The 22,331-nt window shown below is 42.9% G+C and overlaps 1 protein-coding gene across 1 annotated transcript in view; it reads left to right on the top strand.

Moving 5' to 3' along the window:
• The window catches only part of LOC129513094 (oocyte-expressed protein), a 31,761-nt gene extending 30,191 nt beyond the window's left edge, over positions 1 to 1,570 (top strand). Inside the window, exons 3-5 of the mRNA XM_055330803.1 lie at positions 262 to 398; positions 488 to 667; positions 1,127 to 1,570. Coding sequence (XP_055186778.1) covers positions 262 to 398; positions 488 to 667; positions 1,127 to 1,185 — 376 coding nt within the window. The 3' untranslated portion in view covers positions 1,186 to 1,570. The remainder of the gene's footprint in view (positions 1 to 261; positions 399 to 487; positions 668 to 1,126) is intronic.
• The last annotated feature ends 20,761 nt before the right edge of the window (positions 1,571 to 22,331 follow it).

Genomic DNA, 22,331 nt, shown 5'->3' with positions numbered 1-22,331 from the left:
GGGTTAGAGCTGACGCTGCCCTCGACCCAAGCACTCCCAAGGCCAAGAGCTTCCGGTGTGGAGAAACCTTTGTGAGGTGGGAGAGCGCTGCCCGCACCCCGCGGGTGGTCACGTGCGAGAGCGGCGCAGGCGGGCCAGGCGGGCGTTCAGGGAGCGAGACTCGGCGCGGGGGGCGGGGCTTGCCGTGGGCGGCCCCGCCCGGCGCTCGACTCCCCTCGCCGTGGCCGGGCGACCTAAGTTCAGGCCTAGCCTCGTTGGCAGCGTGATTGGTTTTGAGGCACGCCGGATGGGGACGCTGCCAGGACGGAAAGATATTCCACCATGGGTGAAAGTTCCGGAAGACTTGAAAGACCCCGAGGTGTTGCAGGTCCAGACGCAGCTCTTGGAAGCTATGTTTGGTGAGTGAGCCCAATCCTGACCTGGGTGCCCTGACCCGGGCGTCTGGGTCTCCGCGGGCCTGAGCGCCCATGTTCTCTATCCCAAACAGGCCCAGCTGGATCTCGAATCCCGTACATCGAGCAAGTGAGCAAAGTCATGCTCGAGCTAAAGGTTCTGGAATCCTCGGGCCTCACCGAGGTCTTGGTTTATGGCTCTTACTTGTACAAGCTCAGGGCCAAGTGGATGCTCCAGTCCATGGCCGAGTGGCACCGCCAGCGACGGGAACGAGGTGAAAGGCCTGGCGACGTGCTTTTGGCATGGGGACTCGTGGGGGTCGTTTTATTTCTTCTCCTGCAGTCCTTCTCACCCCTGCTCTTCTCCCCACAAAAACCCCCACCCCAGGCATCACCCCAGGCTCTTTATAGCTGGGCTGTGGCTGAGACGACTTTAATGCGGTCTGTTGTTCCTAGAGACCGTGGGGTAAGACTAGGATGAGAGGTGGCCTGGCCTCCTAAGGAAAGGTTATCTGAGACCTGTTCCCAGTTCTCCCCCTCCCTCCCAACACTCCCCTCTAGCTTCTTAGGGTAGGTTGGAATGGGCTCACTGGCCCCACCTTCTGATGTTCCCAAGAATTCCAGGTACAGAATGCCAAGCTGGGAAGTCCCAGAAACCGACCTTGAAAGAGGTTGAGAACTGTTCAGGCTCTTATCTTCTCCCCTTATGCACACTTTGTTGCTTTCTGGTGCAGGGATGCTCAAACTTGAGGATGCCATGAAAGCCCTACAGCTAGGTTCTTGGATGAAGTGAAGCCAGTTTGCCACCAACGTACCTGGAATCAGGATTTGAAGAGTAGATTGTTGTCTCCAGAGCTGGGATGTATATGGTCTGGTTGAAATTCTGCTCCAGCCTGACAGGGAAAAACCAGCTGATTTTGGGTCTCTGCCTTTGTCTGAGTCCTAATGTGGCTTCTCCCCTACCCCCCAAATTTGCTAATTAAAGGATAACATTTTAAATAAATAGTGCCTTGATGTTGTTGAAGTATTGGAGATAACAGCACAGTCAAGTTGGCCCTTGAGCTTCACCCTTAATTAAAACCTTCAAAGCTAGAAAAAAAGCCCAAGAGCACCCATGGTTAGGGTTAAAAGGTATAGGAGTTGGGTTCTGAGATGGCAGCTTTGATCAAAACCCAGTCAATTTTAGGGGAAATGTAATAATGTCTGAGCTGACCTGGGTTCTTTTTAAAAATAATTATAAGGTAATGTGCAAAATGAAAAGCAAATATTCTCCAAAACAAAGATAGAAATGCTAGTATCTTCTCAGTGGAGTAGTTTTATATGCTTGTAATCCTAATACAAGACCACTAGCTGATATGCAATATAATGAGACAGAACTATGGACTAAGTGGAGAATACTGGTTGTTGCTATATTGGAATAAACAGTATTTTCCTAAGTAACACTAATATTTACATATAAATTTTGGATACTACATTCAAATGGATCAGAATCCAAAAAAATGATAGAAAAGTCTCCTATCCATCCACTTAGAAGATTATAAAAGTAGTCCGTATAATTATCCATTTATGCACCCATTTCTCCAAAAATAAAAAGCTTTATTTTCCTGTGTACTCTGGAAGAGTGTTATTTTTTAATACAATCACAATCATAATGTAGATTATATAGTTGGGCATGATTCCATTTAATTGGTTCCCTACCAAAGGATTTTTAGGTTGTTCCCAATCTTTGGCTTTTACATAGCTGTGATGAATACCTTGAAGGTCATTGTTTTGCAAGTGTGCACGTATTCTATAGGCTAAGTTAGAGGGTAAATTGCTGGTCCAGAGAGGAAATTGTATATATGATTTTGCTAGATAGTACCAAATTGCCTTCCATAGGAGTTGAAATAATTTTACACCCAGCAGCAATAAATGAGATTGCCTGCTTCTCCACAAGCTTGGTCACAGGTGATTGGCAACCCTTTTTCTTTCTGACCTATTAGGTGCAGTCTTTCTGATATTAGTATTTCTCGCTTGGGCCAGCAGTTGTGACTCCCTCAAATTACCCTCAGCTAGTGCCCCCTTCGGTCAGTTGGCAATGAATGTGTGTGAAAACGTAAACTGCAGATCTGGGACTTGAAACTCTGCAGTGCTGATGAAACACAGAACTGTCTTTGTCCTTAGAACAGTCTAGATGGGCAGCCTGGGTGGCTCAGCGGTTTGGTGCCCCCATGAGCCCAGGGCGTGATCCTGGAGTCCTGGAATCGAGTTCCACATTGGGCTTCCTGCATGGAACCTGCTTCTCCCTCTGCCTGTGTCTTTGCCTTTCTCTCTCTCTCTGTCTCTCATGAATAAATAAATAAAATCTTAAAAAAAAAAAAAACAGTCTAGAAGTTCTGTTTTAAGGGGCAGTACTTGCCAGTGTAGAAAAGTTAATCTGTGTAAAAGTAGCAAAATTTGGAAATTTAAGCATATGCCATAAATCCCATGCATGCTCTGCACTGAAGATTTTTCAGCCCTTCAAGACAACACAAAACTGCGAATTCATAGGGAAAGTTTTGGAATAAACTGTAGATTAAAAAAAAAAAAGGTCTTGGGGTGGCTGCCTTTTTTCCTCTTTGTTTTAAGCTTTTGGCCAGTTTTCCACCCAGGGTAGAGGATTAAGAGAAGCCAAACAGCTTTCATTGTAATGGAGATGAGGGTTCTGCCCTACGGAAAGGCATCATTAGCTCTGAGGAGATTTAGAGAGTCAGTCTAGGGAGTTGTCCAGAAAAGCAAGGATTGCTTGCTTACAAAACAACTGATAAACGAGTAAATCCAATCTAGTGAAATCCTTTGGCCCAAACGTAGTTAACAATAGCCAACGCTGATGCAGAACCTCAGGCCTGCCGGGAACTCCACGGGAACTCCACCGGGCTCTTGGCATTTAGTGACTCAATTCTTTCAATATTACCATTTTACAGATTAGGAAAATCAAGGCTCATCCATCACACCGCCTCCTCATGATCCATATATTTACATTTAAATGTTACCCAAACTTTGAGGGTCACAAGAAACTGCGTGGAGTGGGGAAGGGGGAGATTCTGAGTGGGGTAGATGCTCCTGGCTGGGCCCAGCTTGGAGTGCGCACGCAGATCTCCGGAGCTCCCACCTTGGGCTCCCCCCCCCCCCGGGGGTGGGTGGGGGGCAGCTAGGACTCCCACCACGGAGGGGAGGGCGTCGTGGGGAGTGACTCCTGGGCCACCGAGTTGTTTGGAGGAGCTTGACGGTGCTTGAGACTGGACTCAGGCAAAGTCTCCCAGAGTCTGGCCGGGTGGAAGAGGCTGGAAGAGATGCACGCACAGCCTGGTAGAGAGACCCGGGGAAGCGGCTCTAGGGCCGGCTGGGGCCAGGCGGGTAGCCGAACAGATGTGGTCAGGGCCGGGAAAGGAGGAAGACAGGTTCCCCTGGGCCTCAGACACCAAGGTAAGAGCAGGAGAGTCACCCAGGGGTTTTAAGCCAGTGGTGAGTTGTCTACAATGCTCTCTAGTCCCTCAGAACCCCTGAAAAATTTAGTTCCTGTCTCCCCTCCAGCTAGAATCTGTTTACATCGTGATTTCTCTCTAACCCCTCTGCCTTGCCTCCCCACTGCTCCCATCAGTTTGTTAAAAACAGAAACTTTATTGAGGGTCTGCTTTGCCCCCTCCCAAGAACCTTGCTCTAGAGAGGAAAAAAACGAAGATATAGCCAGGGAGCATTTTCAGGATTTCAGGGAATCTTTCCAGAAAACAAATGTCTGGTATGTTTTTTACATGAACACAGACTCTGAAACATTAAATTGTTATAGGTAACTAATCAGGAATAAGAGGTTTTGTCTGTTTGGCACGTAGAATTTGGAAATTAGAGTTCGTCCAGAGAGAAGCGGCCCTACCAGGTCCATAGCCATGTTGTAATCTCTACAGCAGTTTTGGAAGCACCAGGTTATCCCAACTTGACTCCAGCCATCAGAAGCTGGACCTCATTTCATGGGATTGTTTTCCTAACTTTGACAGCATGGTTGTTGTCTTGCATGGTGGATATCTAGGATTTAGCTTTATTAAACTAGCAGACTGAATAGTGTTTAGTTGTATTGCTGAAAAAGAGAAATAAGAACAATCTAAGCTTGAGAGGACTTCTAGTCGGAACTACCACAGCCATGGGACTTAAATGAGGGACAAGTATGACAAACGAGTGGAGTGAATCAGGGCTTGAGTCTGAAGAAAGGAGCTAAAAGGGAAAACAGATGGATGATTCCTCTCTTTTTGAGGCTTTAGGAAAGTTTGAGGGCAAGGGGCCCAGGGTCATCTGTGGTGAAGGATAGAGGATAATCAAGTGCGTGTGCCCAGAGCCACCCACTGTGTAGAGGATGGTGGCTTTATGGGTGGGATGTGCCCATTGGAGCAGGGTTACATGTGGGTGGTGAGAGGATAAGAATTGCCCAGGATGGCTCCTCCTCACTCATGTAACCTGACTTTTCAAAATGATTACTTTGGATTAACTTTTCGGCTTTTTCACACTGGGTGATGTATTTTGTAACTGTAGAAAACTTGTCTAGATTGATTTAATACATCATCTTACTCCATTCAACAGGATTATAGTACAATATAATTATTACGTAATGATTATGTAATGAAAAAGCACTTTCATATCTTTATTTACATGAACATAGAACATCACTATTGCTTACTTTACCAATGAGAAAATTCAGGTTGAAGGAGGTCCACTGGTCAGCAGTAGCAGCATCACCTGAGAACTTGTTAAAGCTACACATTTTCAGATCCACCTCAGGCCTACTCAATTTAAAATTCTGGTCTGGGGGCCTAGCAACCTGTGGTTTAACAAGCCGTGAAGCTTGAGAGCCATTGGCTTAAAACAAATTAATTTGGTTAATCTGACTCTTCCACCATTTCTAAATCAGTTGAGAGGGAATGAGTGTTCTCAATTCTTATTTATGTTAGGTTCCTGGACCCAATTGCAACAGGTTTATGTGTGTGTTTTGTGGGGGAGGGGTTCCCCCAATCCTCCAAGCAATTCTCAAGACAACAATTTCCAGACTTCTGTCTTTCAGCCCTCAGTACTCTTCTTTTTTTTTTTTTTTAATTTTTTTAAAAATTTTTATTTATTTATGATAGTCACACACACACACAGAGAGAGAGGCAGAGACACAGGCAGAGGGAGAAGCAGGCTCCATGCACCGGTAGCCCGACGTGGGACTCGATCCCGGGTCTCCAGGATCCCGCGCCCTGGGCCAAAGGCAGGCGCCAAACCGCTGCGCCACCCAGGGATCCCCCTCAGTACTCTTCTTACTCCATTCATTGTTCCCTCCCCCACCACATACACATTCCTTTTTTTTAAAGATTTATTTATTTATTTTATTTTATTCATTCATTCATTCATTCATTCATTCATTCATTCATTCATTCATTCATTCATGATATACACAGAGACACTGGCAGAGGGAGAAGCAGGTTCCCTGCAGGGGCCTGATGTGGAACTCGACATGGGATCTCAGAATCAGCCCTGAGCCAAAGGCAGATGCTCCACCCCTGAGCCACCCAGGCATCCCTACACATGTCATTTTTTTTTTTTAAGATTTTATTTATTCATGAGAGACACACACACCGAGGCAGAGATACAGGCAGAGGGAGAAGCAGGCACCACGCAGGGAGCTGGATGCGGGACTCCATCCGGGGTCTCCAGGATCACGCCCTGGGCCAAGGGAGACGCTAAACCACCGAACCACCCAGGGATTCCCCCTCTCCCTTTTAAAGATTTTTACACATGTCATTGTGCAATTGGTACCTGTATTAAGCAACCTTAAGGAATTTAAAAACTGCCATTCTGGGCAGCCCTGGTGGCTTAGCGGTTTAGCGCCGCCTTCTGCCTGGGGTGTGATTCTGGAGACCTGGGATCGAGTCCCACGTCAGGCTCCCTGCATGAAGTCTGCTTCTCCCTCTGCCTGTGTCTCTGCCTCTCTCCCTGTGTCTCTCATGAATAAATAAATAAAATCTTCGAAAAAAAAAAACCTGCCATTCTAATATCAAGTACCTCTATAAAAACTTAAGTAATCCTAAAGTCAAATGGAATACTTATGCAGATTTTCATACTTACTCTCAGAGCTTTTAATTTTATAGTTCTAGGTGAAGAATTTTTATATTTCCTCTTTGACATTTCAGTTATTAAGTATTGTGGTGTGGACTTCTTAGGGTTCATCTTGTTTGAAGCTCTCTGTGTTTCCTGAACCTGCATGTCTGTTTCCTTCCCCAGGTTATGGAAGTTTTTGACTGTTATTTCTTTAAATAAGTTTTCTGCTCCTTTCTCTCCCTTTTCTTCTGGGACTCCTAAAATGCAAATGACTGTTCACTTGATGTTGTCCAAGTCCTCCCTTAACCTATCTTTATTTTAATTTTTTTTTTAATCTCCATGCCCAGCATGGAGCCCAACACCAGGCTTGAACTCAGGACCCTGAGATCAAGAGTCATTGGAGGCTTACCCAACTAAGCTGCCCAGGTGCCCCTTCTCATTTAAAAAAATTTCTTTTTTTTTTTGCTGTTTAGCTTGGGTACTTTCCATTACTCTATCTTCTAGATTACTAAACCTCTAATTTACTATTGATTCCCTCTTGTGTATTTTTTATTTTAGTAAATGTATTCAATGCTGATTGGTCCTTTTTTATTTTTTATTTTTTTGTCCTTTTTTATATTTTCAACCTCTTTGTTGAACTTCTTATTGAGTTCATTCACTCCTCTCTCCATTACTTTTAACTCTTTATCAGGTAGATTATCTCTGTTTCTTTCTTTCTTTCTTTCTTTCTTTCTTTCTTTCTTTCTTTCTTTCTTTCTTTCTTCTTTCTTCTTTCTTTCTTTCTTTCTTTCTTTTTTTTTTTTTTTCTGAGGTTTTTGTCTTGCTTTTGTTTGGACCATATTCCTCTGTCTCATTTTGTTTGACTTTTGTGTTTGTTTCTGTGCATTAGGCAGAACAGCTACTTCTCCTAAACTTAAAGGGATGATCTTGTGCATAGTCATCCCCTGTGTAGACTGTGCATGTGTGGTGACTTTGGCTGGCCAGCATGGATGGGCTAGGAGTCCTGGGGCACTCTATTCTGAGGCTGCCCTGGTGGGATGAGTGGAGCTGATGAGAGCAGGCTGAGGTGTCCCTTGGCTCTCTGCACACAATGCACCCTAGTAGGACAGCTGAAGCTGAAGCGGGTGCAAGCTGGGGTGTCTTAGGGTGCTCCACCTGGGGGCACCCTGGTAGGGCAGCTGGAGCTGAGGCAGGTGTGGGTTGGGGTGTCCTGGGGATTTTGCTCCTGGGGTGCCCTGGCAAGTTATCCGGAGCCAAAGTAGTATGGGCCCCCAGTGTTCCAGGGTGCTTTGCACCTGTGTCATCTAGTCAGAATGGCTGGAGCTGCGGTGAGCACTTACTAGGTGTGTTCTGGCATGCTCCATGCTCCAGCTGCCTTGGTGGGATGGCTGGGACTGGTGTGGGTTAAGAGCCCAGGGCTTGCTGAGGTGGCAGGCCGGCTATGGTGCCAGTACCCTGCTTTTGTCTGTGCTATTAAGGTGAGGGGGGAACGTAAACTGTAGAGATCACCAGCCCCTCTACCTGGAGACAGTTCCAGCAGCAACCCCGACATTTGGCAAGGTTCTAGGGCTGCTTTCTTTATGTTATAGTTACCCTTTTTATTTTTTATTTTATTTTTTTTTAATTTTTATTTATTCATGATAGTCACACACACACAGAGAGAGAGAGAGGCAGAGACACAGGCAGAGGGAGAAGCAGGCTCCATGCACCGGAAGCCCGATGTGGGACTTGATCCCGGGTCTCCAGGATCGCGCCCTGGGCCAAAGGCAGGCGCCAAACCGCTGCGCCACCCAGGGATCCCATAGTTGCCCTTTTTAAACTGCAGGCTTTTTTTTTTTTTTCTGTGCCCCAGGGCAGAGAATTATGCTCACAGTCCCTCAGTTCTCTGCCTCTCTGGCTCCCTCTCTGGTGTAGTTCTCAGCACTGGAGGGGAGGGGTGTGTGTGTGTGTGTGTGTGTGTGTGTGTGTGTGTGTGTGTGTTCCCTTTGTTACCATCTCTTGCCGTTCTCTATGGGTGTATTGTGGGTCTGTCTATTGTGCAGAAGCTGTTTAATCAGACCTTCGTTTATTCTTTCTTTTTTTTTTTAAGATTTTATTTATTTATTCACGAGAGACCCAGAGACACAGAGAGAGAGGCAGAGACACAGGCAGAGGGAGAAGCAGGCTCCATGCCAGGAGCCTGATGTGGGACTTGATCCTGTTACCATGCTGTCTTTTTAATTCTTGCTTACTTTTAGAATCCAATACCATGTCCTAAGATCATCTGGGCATATCTTTAGTTAGTTCTTTTTTACTTCTACTTTGTGTGCATTTACCACATTTTCTCATCTTTTACCCTAATGATAGACATTTAAATTACTCCTAATTCCTACTTCCACAAACAATGCTATTACGAACATCTTTGTACATGCCCCCTTGTGGATATGTGGGGAAACCTCTCAGGCAATTAACTGGTGGTGTGCTTTCTGTGCTGTAGGTTGTGTTCATACTTCTCACGCTTAACTTCACTAAAAGCTGGTAGAGTGGTTGCACTGGTCTTCATTTCCACCAAAAGTGCATATACGTTCCACTTTCTTCACAGTGTCACAAAAATTTGATATACTCAGTTTTTTGCTGATCTGACATGAATAAAATAGAATGTTACTGTTTTCTGAAATAAATTCCTTTTTTCTTTCACCACTAAAAAAAACCATTCTTTTCATTGTTTTGTTTTCTTTTTCTCTTGTCCTTATCTCCTGAATCTAGTCAGTCTTAAAGTTTAGTCAGGTTTTGCCTCTTTCTCAGATTTTGCCTGAATTGCTTCTTTTTTAATACTCCTTTTACTTTCCAAGGTCAGGCTGTTAGTACTCACTTTGAGCTTGTAATTGCTATTGTGATCTACCTCTTCTTTGGCCTCCACACTTGGCTCCATTTGATCCATCTACATTGCCACCAAATCTGACCCACTTCCAACACCTTAAACCTTTCAGGATCAGTGGCATCCAGTTCCACGTTATAAAACCTAACCTTCTCAGCATTATATAGAAATTATTTGAATATTTATTTATCTTCTCTTGGCTCAAAAGCACAGACAGAAACCCTGTCTAATCATTTTTGGGGTTGATACATAATACAGTTTCTCTCAAAAGCACTTAATTTACCTCTTGAACTGAACTCTTTTTCTTTTGTTCTTGCCTATCTTGCTTCCAGCACATTCACTGTGCTAGTTTGAGGCATTTTGCTCATGTCTTCAAGACAACTAAGGATGGTTCTGCTTCAAGGAACCCACAGGAGACAAGTCCCTTTGCTTCTCTTTCTATGAAAGTGTAGCCCTTTTTTTTCTGAAGATAGTTTCTTGCCCAGAGGAGCTCAAGTAACCAGCAAGCTTCTTGCCTCAAGACTACTTAGGCACAAGCCAGGTGCCAGTCCATCACTGAATTCTGGTGACTACAGGTCAAGCTCTCTGCGTTGCACTTTTGAGGTTCTCATTTATCTGTATCAAATCTCTGCCAGTGATCAAGCTTCCTTTTATAACTTCAAGATAGGCAATGGGCTGAGGGTTGCCACACCTACTATTCTTTAAAGAGTAGTCTTTAATTTTTAGAGCAGTTTTAGGTCCATAGTGAAACTGAGCAGAAAGTACAGAGAATTTCCATAAACCTGCGCGTGCGTACACACACACACACACACACACACACACACACACACACAAACACAGAGTCTCCTTAACTATTAACATCCCTTGCCCGAGAGGTACATTTGTTACAACTGATGAACCTACACTGACACGTTTTTATCACTGAGAAACTCCATTTTGTTTTGACATAAATATAATGACATGTATCCGCCATTAATGTGTCACATAGAATAGTTTTACTTCCCTAAAAATCTCTATGTTCTGCAAATTCATCCCTTCCCTCCCCTTAACTCTTGGCAACCACTTATCTTTCTACTGCCTCATAGTTTTGCGTTTTCCTGAATGTCATGTAATAGGAATCATCCACTATGTAGCCTTTTCAGATTGTCTTCTTTCACACAGTAATATGCTTTTAAGTTTCTTCCATAAACTTGGGTTTGATAGCTCATTTCTTTTTAGCACCGAGTAATATTCCATTATCTGGATATACCACAGATTATCCATTCACCTACTGAAGGACATTTTGGTTGCTTTCAAGTTTTGGCAATTATGAATAAAGCTGCTGTAAATATCTGTGTGTAGGCTTTTATGTGGACATAAGTTTTCAGCTTCCTTGGATAGATAAAAAGAAGCATGATTGCTGGGTCATACAGTAAGAGTATGTTCACTTTTCAAAGAAACTGTCAAGTTGTCTTTCAAAGTGGTTGTATCACTTTTTGTTCCCATCAGCAGTGAATGAAAGTTCCTGTTGCTCTACATTTTTGCTAACGTTTGATTTTAGTGTTTTTGATTTTGACCTTCTTAATAGGTATTTAGTGGTGTCTAATTTTAATTTTCAACTCCTTTAATGACAATGATCTGAACCATCTTTTCACATGTTTATTTGCCATCTGTATATCTTCTTTGGTGAGGTGTCTGTTCCGATGTTTTGCACCCCCCCTTTTAAAAAAAGATTTTATTTATTTATTCATGAGAGAGGCAGAGACATAGGCAGAGGGAGAAGCAGGCTCCCCACAGGGAGCCTGATGTGGGGCTCAGTCCCAGGGCCCTGGGATCGTGACCTGAGCCAAAGGCAGACAGACACTCAACCATTGAGCCACCCAGGCACCTCTGTTTTGCCTATTTTTAAAGCAGGGTAATTTTCTTGTTGAGTTCTAAGAGTTTTTATATATTTTGGATACAGCTCTTTATCAGATATGTCTTCTGCAAATATTTTCTTCTAGAATCTTTTGCAGAGCAGAGGTTTTAAATTTTAATGAAATCCAGCTTATCAATTATTTCTTTAATGGATTTTATCATTGATGTTGCATTTAAAAAGTCACCACCGATATATACACAGTGGAATACTACTCAGCAATAAGAATGAAATCTTGCCATTTGTGACAACATGGATGGACCTTGGTATTATGCCAAGTGGAATAACTCAGAGAAAGACAAATACTGTATGATTTCACTTGTATGTGGAATCTAAAAAACAAAACAAAACAGAAACCAAACTCATAGATACAGAGAACAAACTGGTGAACTGTGGGGGTGAGCAAAATGGGTGAAGGTATCAAAAGGTACAAATTTCTAGTTATAAATAAGCTTTGGGGGTCTAATATATTGTATGGTGATTATAATTAATAGTACTATAGTATATTTTTGAAAGTTAAGAAAGCTAGGAAAGTAGATCTTAAAGGTTCTCATTACAAAAAAAGGAAAAAAAATTTTGTTGTGCTACGTGTGGTAACAGATGTTAAGTAGACTTACTGCGGTGATCATTTTGCAATAAATATGAATGTTGAATCATGTTATATACCTGAAATGAATATAATGTTATATGTCAATTATACCTTAATAAAAATAGTAAATAAAAAGTTATCATGGACCCAATGTCATCTAAATTTTCTCTTATGTTATCTTCTAGGAGTTTTATAGTTTTGCATTTTATTTAGCTGTATGATGCTTTTTTGGCATGTAGTTATCCAGTTTTTCCATAACTATTTGTTGAAAATCTATCTTTTCTTCATTGTGTTCCTTTTACTTCTTTGTCAAAAATAAGTTGACACTACTTTATGTGGGTCTATTTCTGAACTCTCTGTTTTGTTGATTTCTTTGTCCATTTTTTTTGCCAATGCCACATTCTCTTGATTACTATAGCTTTATAGTAAGTCTTGAAGTCAAGTAGTATTAGTCCTCTGACTTTTTTTCCATCTTATTTTAATATGCACTTCAAGTTAGGTAGACCATCTCATATGCTTGTAAGTCATTTATTTTTCTTTTCTGCGAATAGCCTAAATGTGTTCTATGTCCATTGTTCTATTGAGAGATCCCTATCCTGTTTTTGTTTATTTGGAATATATATATATATATATATATATATATATAGTTTTCAAGTATCTTCAAATCTGTTATCAATTTGATAACACTGTGTTGTTACTTTTTATTTTTTAAAAAATTGAGATATAACAATATCATTTTTATATTGACATATAACATAATTGATGTATAACATAATAGCTTCAGGTGTACAAATGATTTAGTATTTGTATGTATGTATTGCAAAATGATCACCGTAATAAGTCTAGTTAACATCCATCACCACACAGTTACAATATTTTTCTTTGTAGTGAGAACTTTTAGGATCTACTCTCAGCAACTTTCAAATATACTATACAGTATTTTTAGCTATAGTCACCATTCTGTATATTACATCCCCAGTATTTATTTATTTCTGTAAGGTTTATTTATTTGAAAGACAGAGAGAGTACACTTGTGAGAGAGAGTAGGGGGAGAGGGAAAGAATCTCAAGCAGACTCCCTGGTGAGTATGGGCTTGATCCCATGACCCTGAGATTGTGACCTGAGGGGAAATCAACAGTCAGATGCTCAACCAACTGAGCCACCCAGGCACCGCCCTTATTTGTAATTAGAGGTTTTTACCTTTTGACACCCTCACCCATTTCTCCCATCTCCTATCCATGCCCCCTCTAGCAACCTCTCATTTGTTAAAAGAACTCCCTTAAGTTTTAGGTATTTGAGACATATATAAAAATTATTTAAAATTAAAATAAAACTGGGCATCTTGTATTTTATCTGGCAATCCTGACTATGAGGATTTTCTGTTATTCCAGACCCTGTTCTTTGCAAGGGTTTCCTGTGAAGGACCATTTCTGTCAATATGCTTCTATATTGTAAATAGCCAATTCTCTCTTTATATTTAGCTGGGAACCAATTCTACAATACATGGATAATCAGTCAGTTCTCCTTGGGCATCTTTTAAGAGCATAGCTAAAAAGCACAGGCCCTGCCATATTAAACATTTGACACTCTTGTTTTACCTACTGCCCTTTTAACCTAACATAGGGACATTCCCCCCTCTCTGTTAAGAACGGTCACATCTTTGTGAATTTGGGAAATTTCTAGTTTCAGGAGTTAATCCCATTTTTGGCCACTAGGTAGAGCTAAAATATTATTTATGCTGATTCTTACATACCCTATTTCTAGATGACCTGTTTAAGAGGTAAATGGCCTTTGCCTTACAATGTTTTTATTTTGATTTATTTTTAAACTTTTATTAAATTATTATTTTTTAAGTAAACTCTACCCTCTCAAATTGGGGCTCAAACAGCCCTGAAATCAAGAGTCTTACGCTCTACTGACAGTCTCCCTGTCTTACAATTTTTAAGACACTTTTTCCAAGTAGTTGTCTTCTTAAAATTCCCCACAAATCGGGATCCCTGGGTGGCGCAGCGGTTTGGCGCCTGCCTTTGGCCCAGGGCGCGATCCTGGAGACCCGGGTCCCACGTCAGGCTTCGGGTGCATGGAGCCTGCTTCTCCCTCTGCCTGTGTCTCTGCGCCCCTCTCTCTCTGTGTGACTATCATAAATAAAATAAAATTTAAAAAAATGTTTAAAATTCCCCACAAATCATCAAGTACATAAAGGATAAAGAGGAAAGAGAGGAGCTTTCAAGTTCATCTACCAATCATGTTTCAACATAATAAGTATCACTTCTTGTGGGTAAGTCTCACAACTGTGCGTTTGGGGGAGTTCTGTGTTCAGTCAGCCTTCCTTTCCAATCGGTCTAAGATGGTTTAGGTGACTTTAGCCAAAGATCAAGAACAGTTCCTCTTCTTTACCAGGAAGAAACTGATTGTTCCTTTTAAAGATTTATTTATTTAAGAGAGAGTGCACACCCCTGTGAGTGGAGGCAGGGGGAGAGGCAGAGGACAGACTCCCCAAGGAGACTTCCTGTTGAGTGCAGAGCCCCACCTGGGATTCAGTCCCAGGACTCTGGTCATGACCTGAGCCAAAACCAAGAGTTGGACGTTCAACTGACTAAGCCACCTTCCTGAGATTGTTTCTTTTAAAATAGCAGTGAGTGAGTATAAGATTGAGAACTTTATAGACTGATATTATTTAAAAAGGGTTTTTTTTTTTTTGTGTGTGTGTGTGTGAAGATCCTTTTATTTGCTACTCAGGATATTATTATTATTATTTAAATATTTTGTTTATTTGACAGAGAGAGAGCACAAGCAGGGGGAGCAGCAGAGGGAGAGGGAGAAGTAGGCTCTCCCCCGACCAGGGAGCCTGATGTGGGGCTCCATCCCAGGACCCTGGGACCATGACCTGAGTTGAAGGCAGATGCTTCACTGGCTGATCCACCCAGGCATCCCTCAGGGGTATCATTTAGTAATAATTAGATATCTCAACCTGCTAAGTCTAGCTAGTTTAGGTACAATAGCTGCTGAGAACTGTGGCTCTGCAGTAGGGAAGCAGTTACTACAGTGTCTGTTTTAATTCCAAAACAAAAGCAAATCAAGAGCAACATCAACTACTAGTGACAAAAAAACATCCCAAACTCTGGCATTTTGATTATCTTGGACAGCTTTCTTCTCTGTAAGTGTACCTTTGTTGGGCTTTTTCAGCTATTAGAATGTCTTCCAAGATTTCATTACCACCTTATGGATCCCAATTTATGAAGCAGTATGCTAGACTGGCAGATAGGGAGATTAATTTTCCCTCTGCATCAAAAAATGATGTATTTTATTTAAAACAAAACTTTTTCTAAAACAAGATGTGATTGGGTTTTTGTTTGTTTGTTTTTTCATTCAGCGAGTCTGTATTACACACTGTTCCAGGCATGTACTAGTAAACCATAAGGTAGGAAACTCATGGGATTTATAGTCTGCTCATTACAAGGAAGACTGTTATTCTGGGTAAAAAATTTAAAAAGACATCTTGAGATTAGAGAATCGACTAAAATGTAATTATTGTCATTTTTAAATGGGCTTTTTTTCTTCTGTAGGAAGTGTGCCAAATTATCCAATCAATGCTGTATTTTTTTAACACACACATACAAACATAAACAGTACAGAAGGATATAAGATGACAAGTAAATTCCTTTTCCTTTTTTTTTTTTTTTTTTTTTTTTTTTTTACGATAGTCAGAGAGAGGCAGAGACACAGGCAGACGGAGAAGCAGGCTCCATGCACCGGGAGCCCGACGTGGGACTCGATCCCGGGTCTCCAGGATCGCGCCCTGGGCCAAAGGCAGGCACCAAACCGCTGCGCCACCCAGGGATCCCTAAATTCCTTTTCCTAACCCACTCTTCTTTTATTTTTTTATTATTTATTTATTTATTTATTTATTTATTTATTTATTTATTTATTTTATTTTTCTAGCCCACTCTTCTTCATAACCTACTCTCAGACTTTTTTTTCTTTCCTATAACTAGGCATATAGATTTAAGTCATTCTTTTTCTTAAACTTTTTATTATGAAAATTTTAAACAAATATTTGTTGCAGTTAACCAAGAGTGACACGTTATTATTAGATAAAGTACATACTTTATTTAGATTTAGTTATTATTACTATTTTTTACCTATTATGCCTTTTCTATTCCAGGATCCCATCCAGGGTAGGTTATATTTAATGATCAGTCCTTAGGCTCCTCTTGACTGTGACATTTTTGCAGATTTTTATTGGTTTGGATGACCTTGACAGTTTTGAGTAGTACTAGTCAGGTATATTGTAGGCTGCCCCTCTACTGGAATTTGTGTGATTTTTTTTTCACAATTAGACTGGAGTTGTAGGCTTTTGGAGGAAGATAACAGAGGTCAAGTGCCCTTTCATCACATCACGTCAAAGGTATATACTATTTTTTTAAAAAGATTTATTTATTATTTATTCATGAGAAACAGAGAGAGAGAGAGGCAGAGACATAGGCAGAGGGAGAAGCAGGCTCTTCGCAGGAGCCCGATGCGGGACTCGATCCCAGATCCTGGGATCAGGCCCTGAGCTGAAGGCAGACGCTCAACCACTGAGCCACCCAGACATCCCAAGGTATATACTATTAATATGATTTATGACTGTTGATGTTGACCTTAGTCACCTGGCTTAAGCAGTGTTTGTCAGGATTCTCTACTATAGAGGTATCTTCCCTGCTGTGCTTCCCCCAGCCCTCTTCATGCTAAACTCTTAGGAAGGGAGTAAGCAAGCATAGCCCAAACTTAAGGAGTGAGGAGTTATGTTTAGGGTGAAATATCCACATAATTGTTTTGAAATTCTTCTGCAAAGACTTGTCTGTTCTGTTATTTATTTTTTTTAAAGATTTTATTTATTTATTCATAGACACACACACACACACACACACAGAGACAGAGAGAGAGAGGCAGAGGCACAGGCAGAGGGAGAAGCAGGCTCCACGCAGGGAGCCTGACATGGGACTTGATCCCGGGTCTCCAGGATCACACCCTGGACTGAAGGCGGTGCTAGACCACTGAGCCACCTGGGCTGCCCTGCGTTTATTATTTTATGCAATAATTTCTGTATATCTGTATAGACTCATGGGTATTTATTTTATACTTTGGGTTATCATCCAATATTTTTTTTATTTTGTTCAAATTATTCTAGCTTTGGCCATTGGGAACTCTTTCAGTTGGCTTTTGTGTTCCTTCAATGTCTATTTATCTAAAACTTTATTTTCTGGTACTTCAAGGTACTCCAGGCTTATTTTGTATATTTCCTGCCCACCCCTAGAATCAGCCAATTTTCCATTGAGCCCTTTTAATGGAGAATGGTATTAGAAACCAAAATGTGGGTGCTAGATGTGCTTGTTGCTACTGGAATGTTGTTTCTTTTAGGCGGTCTCAGTTGACAGAGCAAATAAATGTATAAGAGTTTACTAATCCTTATGTATATATAAATATTTCTATATTAACCATCTGTATCTATTAAATTAAACTTGAATTCTCACTGATGTCTTTGACTCTAATCCATTACTATATAGATCATTCTGTGCGGTATAGATCATTACTTATTTATAAATTCGTACTCCAACAATGAGAAGCCTGGTTCCCACCATCCACCATCCATTTACTTCATTGTTCCTGTCCAGTATGTATAGCAGTATCAGAACTGTTAATCTGTTAATCTGTTTCCCTTCATGGGAAACAACTTTATCAACTAGAGTACACTGCTTGTGTGCAGTTTCTTTTGCTTTTAGGTTTATAGATTTCATTCATTTTCAAAGTTACTTAAGTCAGCACCTTTCCTTCCCTTTCCTTTTCAATGACTTATTTCATACATTTGCAATACAGGTAGATTCTCATGTCACAGTCTGATTTATTTTCTGAGATTCCCCCAACCTCCTAAATTATTTCCTTCTCCTACTTCCTCCTCTCCCTCTTCCTCCCCTTCTCCCCCTCCCCCTCCCTCTCCCCCTCCTCCTCCTCCCCCTCCTCCTCCTCCTCCTTCTTCTTTTTTTTTTTTTTTTGAGAGAGAGTACATGCAAGCAGGGGTGGAGGGCGGGCAGAGAGACAGAGAGAGAGAATCAAGAGAATCTTAAGCAGGCTCCATACCCAGCTCTGAGGCCCATGCAGGGCTCCAGTCTCACAGCCCCTGAGATCATGACCTGAACTGACTCCTCCAAGAGTCAGTTGCTTAACCAACTGAGCAACCCAGGAGCCCCAGTGATTTTAATTTGCATAAAGGTCCATTCTTTGTGCTATCAAGTTCTGTGGCTTGACAAATGAATACTGTCATACATCTAGCTTTATCATATCATACAGAATAGTTTCACTACCCTAATAATACGCTGTACTTCATCTATTCATCTCTTCCCCAAACCCCTTGCAATCACTGTCTCATAGATTTGCCTTTTCCAGAATGTTATATAGTTAAAATCATACAGTTTGTCACATTTTCAGACTGGTTTCTTTCACTTAGAAAAATGCATTTAAGGTTCCTCTGTAGCTTTCTGTGGCTTGATAGCACATTTCTTTTCATTGCCGAATAACAGTCCATTGTATGGAGGGACCACAGATTTTGTTGCTTTCTAATACATTGTATAGCTCTATTCACTCATTTTCTATGATGGACATGTAGGCTGCTTTCTTTATTTCTTCCTTGGTTCTCCTTCCTGAAGGAGGAGTATATATACTTCCTACTCTATTCATGTCACATGTCAAAGCCTAACATCTTTTGGCCAACGAAATATGAAGATGTTTCCAGAGCTATTACATGTATCTGTCTTCTCATCTGCCATATGACCGGCATGCCTTACATGGAGGCTGTCCCTTTTGGTAGATCCAAGAGTGAAGACAACTTACAGATAAATATGAAAAAGAAAACTTTGTGGTTGTAAGTCACTGAGATTTTGTGGTTCTTTGCTACACGTATAACAAAAGGAAGCTGACAAACATATCTCCAACCTTGCTTTTCTATTCTAGTGTCCCCTCCCCTCATCTTAGATTTTGTTATTCTTTTGGAAAGCTGTGTCTGTAATTCATTCAGTAGAGGAGACATTGAAAGGATATTTATTTATTTATTTATAAGATTTTATTTGTTCATGAGAGACACACAGAGAGAGGCAGAGACACAGGCAGAGGGAGAAGTAGGCTCCATACAGGAAGTCCAATGTGGGACTTGATTCCAGGTCTCTAGGACCACGCTCTGGGCTGAAGGCGGTGCTAAACCACTGAGCCGCTGGGGCTGCCCAGGATTTCTATTTGGTATCTTGTTATTTAATTTTGGATTAATACATGTTTATAAAATTTTTTCTAAAGTATAAATCTATGCTTTTTAATTTTTTGGGAAGGGGTGGGTAATGAATTGCTTCGAGTTGCACTAATATAGTAGCTACTAGTCACATGTGACTATTTAGATTAAATTAAAAACTTAATTCCTGGGGTGGTTGAGTGGCTTAGTTGGTTAGCATCTGACTCTTGATTTTGGCTCAAGTCATGATCTCAGGGTCATGGGATCAAGTCTGGCGTTTGGCTCTGCACTCAGTGGAGAGTCTGCTTGGGAATATCTATCTCTTCTTCTGCCTCTGTCCCTCCTCTGCGCTCTCTTTCATTTAAATAAATCTTAAAAAAAAAAGAAGAAACTCAATTCCTTATAGCAATAGCCATATTTCAGGTGCTCAATAGCCATATGTGACTAGTGGCTACCATATTGGATAACACAAATATATATTTCCATCGTTGCAAAAAAAGAAAGTTCTCTTGGACAGTGCTGCTTTAGTGAGTTTGAGTTAATATATGCAAATTTGAGACCTGCACAGATTCCATGTCTTTAGTATGGATCTCAAGTAAATCCCTTGCTGTAGTTAGTATGATCTATTTTATTTCGGGGTAAGTGTCTGACCTTGAAATAACTGAAAAATTATAAGCCTACAAAATTATGTGATTGCCTGAATGAACTTTGACCTTGGGTCCTAGACCCATTAACCCATGTTAATGGCAGCAATGCCAGGAGAGAAGATAATTTTTAAAAATATATTTTAGTGCCTTTGGCTCCGAAATGCTATATCTTAAAAGTAGATATTGTAAATGCAAGGCATGAAGGCAAGTACATTAAAGAAGAAGCTGCCTCTCTCTTTTCTTATTCACCAATGGATATGTATGGGGGTGGGTGGGTAGGAAGGTAGGGGGAGGCATTTTTCCATGAAACATTGACATATAAAGATAATTCAAGCAATAGTTTAGGCCTAGTAGTCCTCAAATACTTGAACTCTTTTTTTTTTTTCTAATTCTTGCAAGGAAAAGATGATTATTTTCCTTTTTAGGATGGAAAACTCAATCTCATATAAGTAAGTTGCCCAAGATCAACCAAGTTGACCAATTAGGACTTTAAAATCAGCCTAGTCCTATCCCATATACCACTTTCCCAATTAGTTCTTACTTCCCTGCTCTTTAATAGTTCTGTGATGGACTGTGAAGGCTGTTTGGGCCCTTCTAGTAGTCCTGCAGGTGTGCCAGGAGCCATCCAAACCCAGACCTGCAAATCAGGGGCTGCAGTGTTTATCAATAGCTGTAGATCAGGCTCTTGGGCCACAATATAAATGGTCATACCTAGACCTGAAAATTACAACGTGGTTGCAAGGAAAGAGAAAAGGTAAGGTGAAGGCCCAAAGAAAGGAGTGAAAAAGTGTGCTGGTGATTGAAGAAGTATTTTGTCTAAGGTGAGGAGGCCTCTTGCCTTGCAAGGCAGAGGAGGAAACTCAGAAAGATTTAGTTTTGTTTGAATGTAATAGGAAACATAATCAGTGCTAAGGAGAGTAGACCAGGTATTGTATAAAGACAAGGTCCAGGAAATTAAATACAGACCCTGCAAAAAACTTCCAACACTTAACCCTGCCCATCAAAATAGTGTCACTTATGTGTGAATTGCAGCAGTTACACAACCACAACACAAACACCGCATGTGTGTTTCACGAAGTTGATTAGAGGTTTATTTTTTAAAAAGATTATTTATTGAAGGGTGAGGGGCAGATCCCCACTAGGGGCTCGATTCCATGCCCCATGAGATCAGGACCTGAGCCCAAACCAAGAGTCGGTGGCTTAACCAACTGAGCCATCCAGGCGCCCCATCCGCGGTTTAAAGGCAGATGAGAAATTTTACCCAAATCCACCAGGCTGGTGAACCTGGCACAACCTAATGCTGAGGTGGTTCCAAAGAGCCAGGAACGGGTTTCACTCACAGCTGGGCTGGGTCCCCATCCTGCTCTGAGTCTGGAGGTACCGATGATCGCCAGGGATTACCCGGCGCCTGGGTGAGAGAAGCGAACTAGGCCAAACCTGCTGGGCACCCTCAGTGTTGGGAGCTGCCCAGGCGCAGAGCACAGGAGGGCGCCTGGGGGTTGGGAGTTGGACGGGGTAAGTGGGCTCAGGGCGGAGCTCATCGGCCTCCGAGGTTCCAGCGGACCTGCCTTGTCCTGGCATCAGCCTTCTGTTCACCTCCCTCTGCGTGGAAGTCCGAGTCTGTAGTAGAGAATGCCCAGGTGGGGAATGTGGGGTCCTGTGGACAGCCCAGACCTTCCAGCCACAGGGCCTTGGGCCCAAGTGCAAATTCCCCTCTTTGAGCTTCAGTTCACTCCTAGCTGGTCACGATTTCAGCCGACTGGCCTCTGTCAAACTGTCGCTCAGTCAAGTCGACGCTGCTCAAGTCCTGCCTCCAGGATCTGCCCCCCGAGGCAGGTGTTCCTGGGGCTGCGGGAGAACGGGGAGGACGCTTTGAAGACTGCGGAGTTCTAAGAGGCGGCGTGGATTCCGAATCGTTCTTAAGCCGCCTCCCTTCTCTCCCTGTCCCCGATTCCGGACTCCGGATTCCCCGCCTGACACCCCACCCAACTAGCTGGTCCCTCGGTGCCCGTGGCGCTTTCCGCCCTCGGTTCTCCAGTCGCAGCCGTGTCGGCCTCGCGCGGCTGCACAGCAGGCCCGAGACCCTCGCAGGCTCGCGGCCAGGCGGGCCCGGGGGCCGTTCGGGACCCCTAGACGGCCGAGGGGGCGGAGTCCCGGCGGGGCCGGCGGGGAGCGCTCGGGCGCGGAGCCGAAGGAACCCCGCGGGGCGGCCGGGCCCGCCGAGCCCGCCGCCCGGCTCGCGCGAGCAGGTGCGGGCCGGAGGCGCGGCGGCCGAAGGGCGGGGGGCGGGGCGCAGTGACCGGCCGTGCGGCTCCCCGCTCCCCGCGGCGGCGGCCTGAGGCTCCCCGCTCCCCGCCGCGCGCCCCGGCCCGAGCCCGTTGCTGGGCGACGCTCAGAACGCGGACAGGATGTCCCTCGAGTCCGGGATGCTTCCCACGTTGCTCGGCGGGGGCGCGCGGAGCTCCTGCCCTTCTGAGTCCTGCCAATGCATCTTTTCGGGGTGCCTGCCCTCGTTACCGCCCCACGGGCTGGGGGCCTTAATCCAGTGGCTCTCGAAATTTCCTAGAGCTCTAAGCTATACAGTGATGCAGCCTGGATGGATTCCGACCCCGA

Source organism: Nyctereutes procyonoides, unplaced genomic scaffold (genome assembly GCF_905146905.1).
Source record: "Nyctereutes procyonoides isolate TBG_1078 unplaced genomic scaffold, NYPRO_anot_genome, whole genome shotgun sequence".
Classification (NCBI taxonomy): Eukaryota; Metazoa; Chordata; class Mammalia; order Carnivora; family Canidae; genus Nyctereutes; species Nyctereutes procyonoides.
This window is presented reverse-complemented; position numbering and strand designations above follow the sequence as displayed.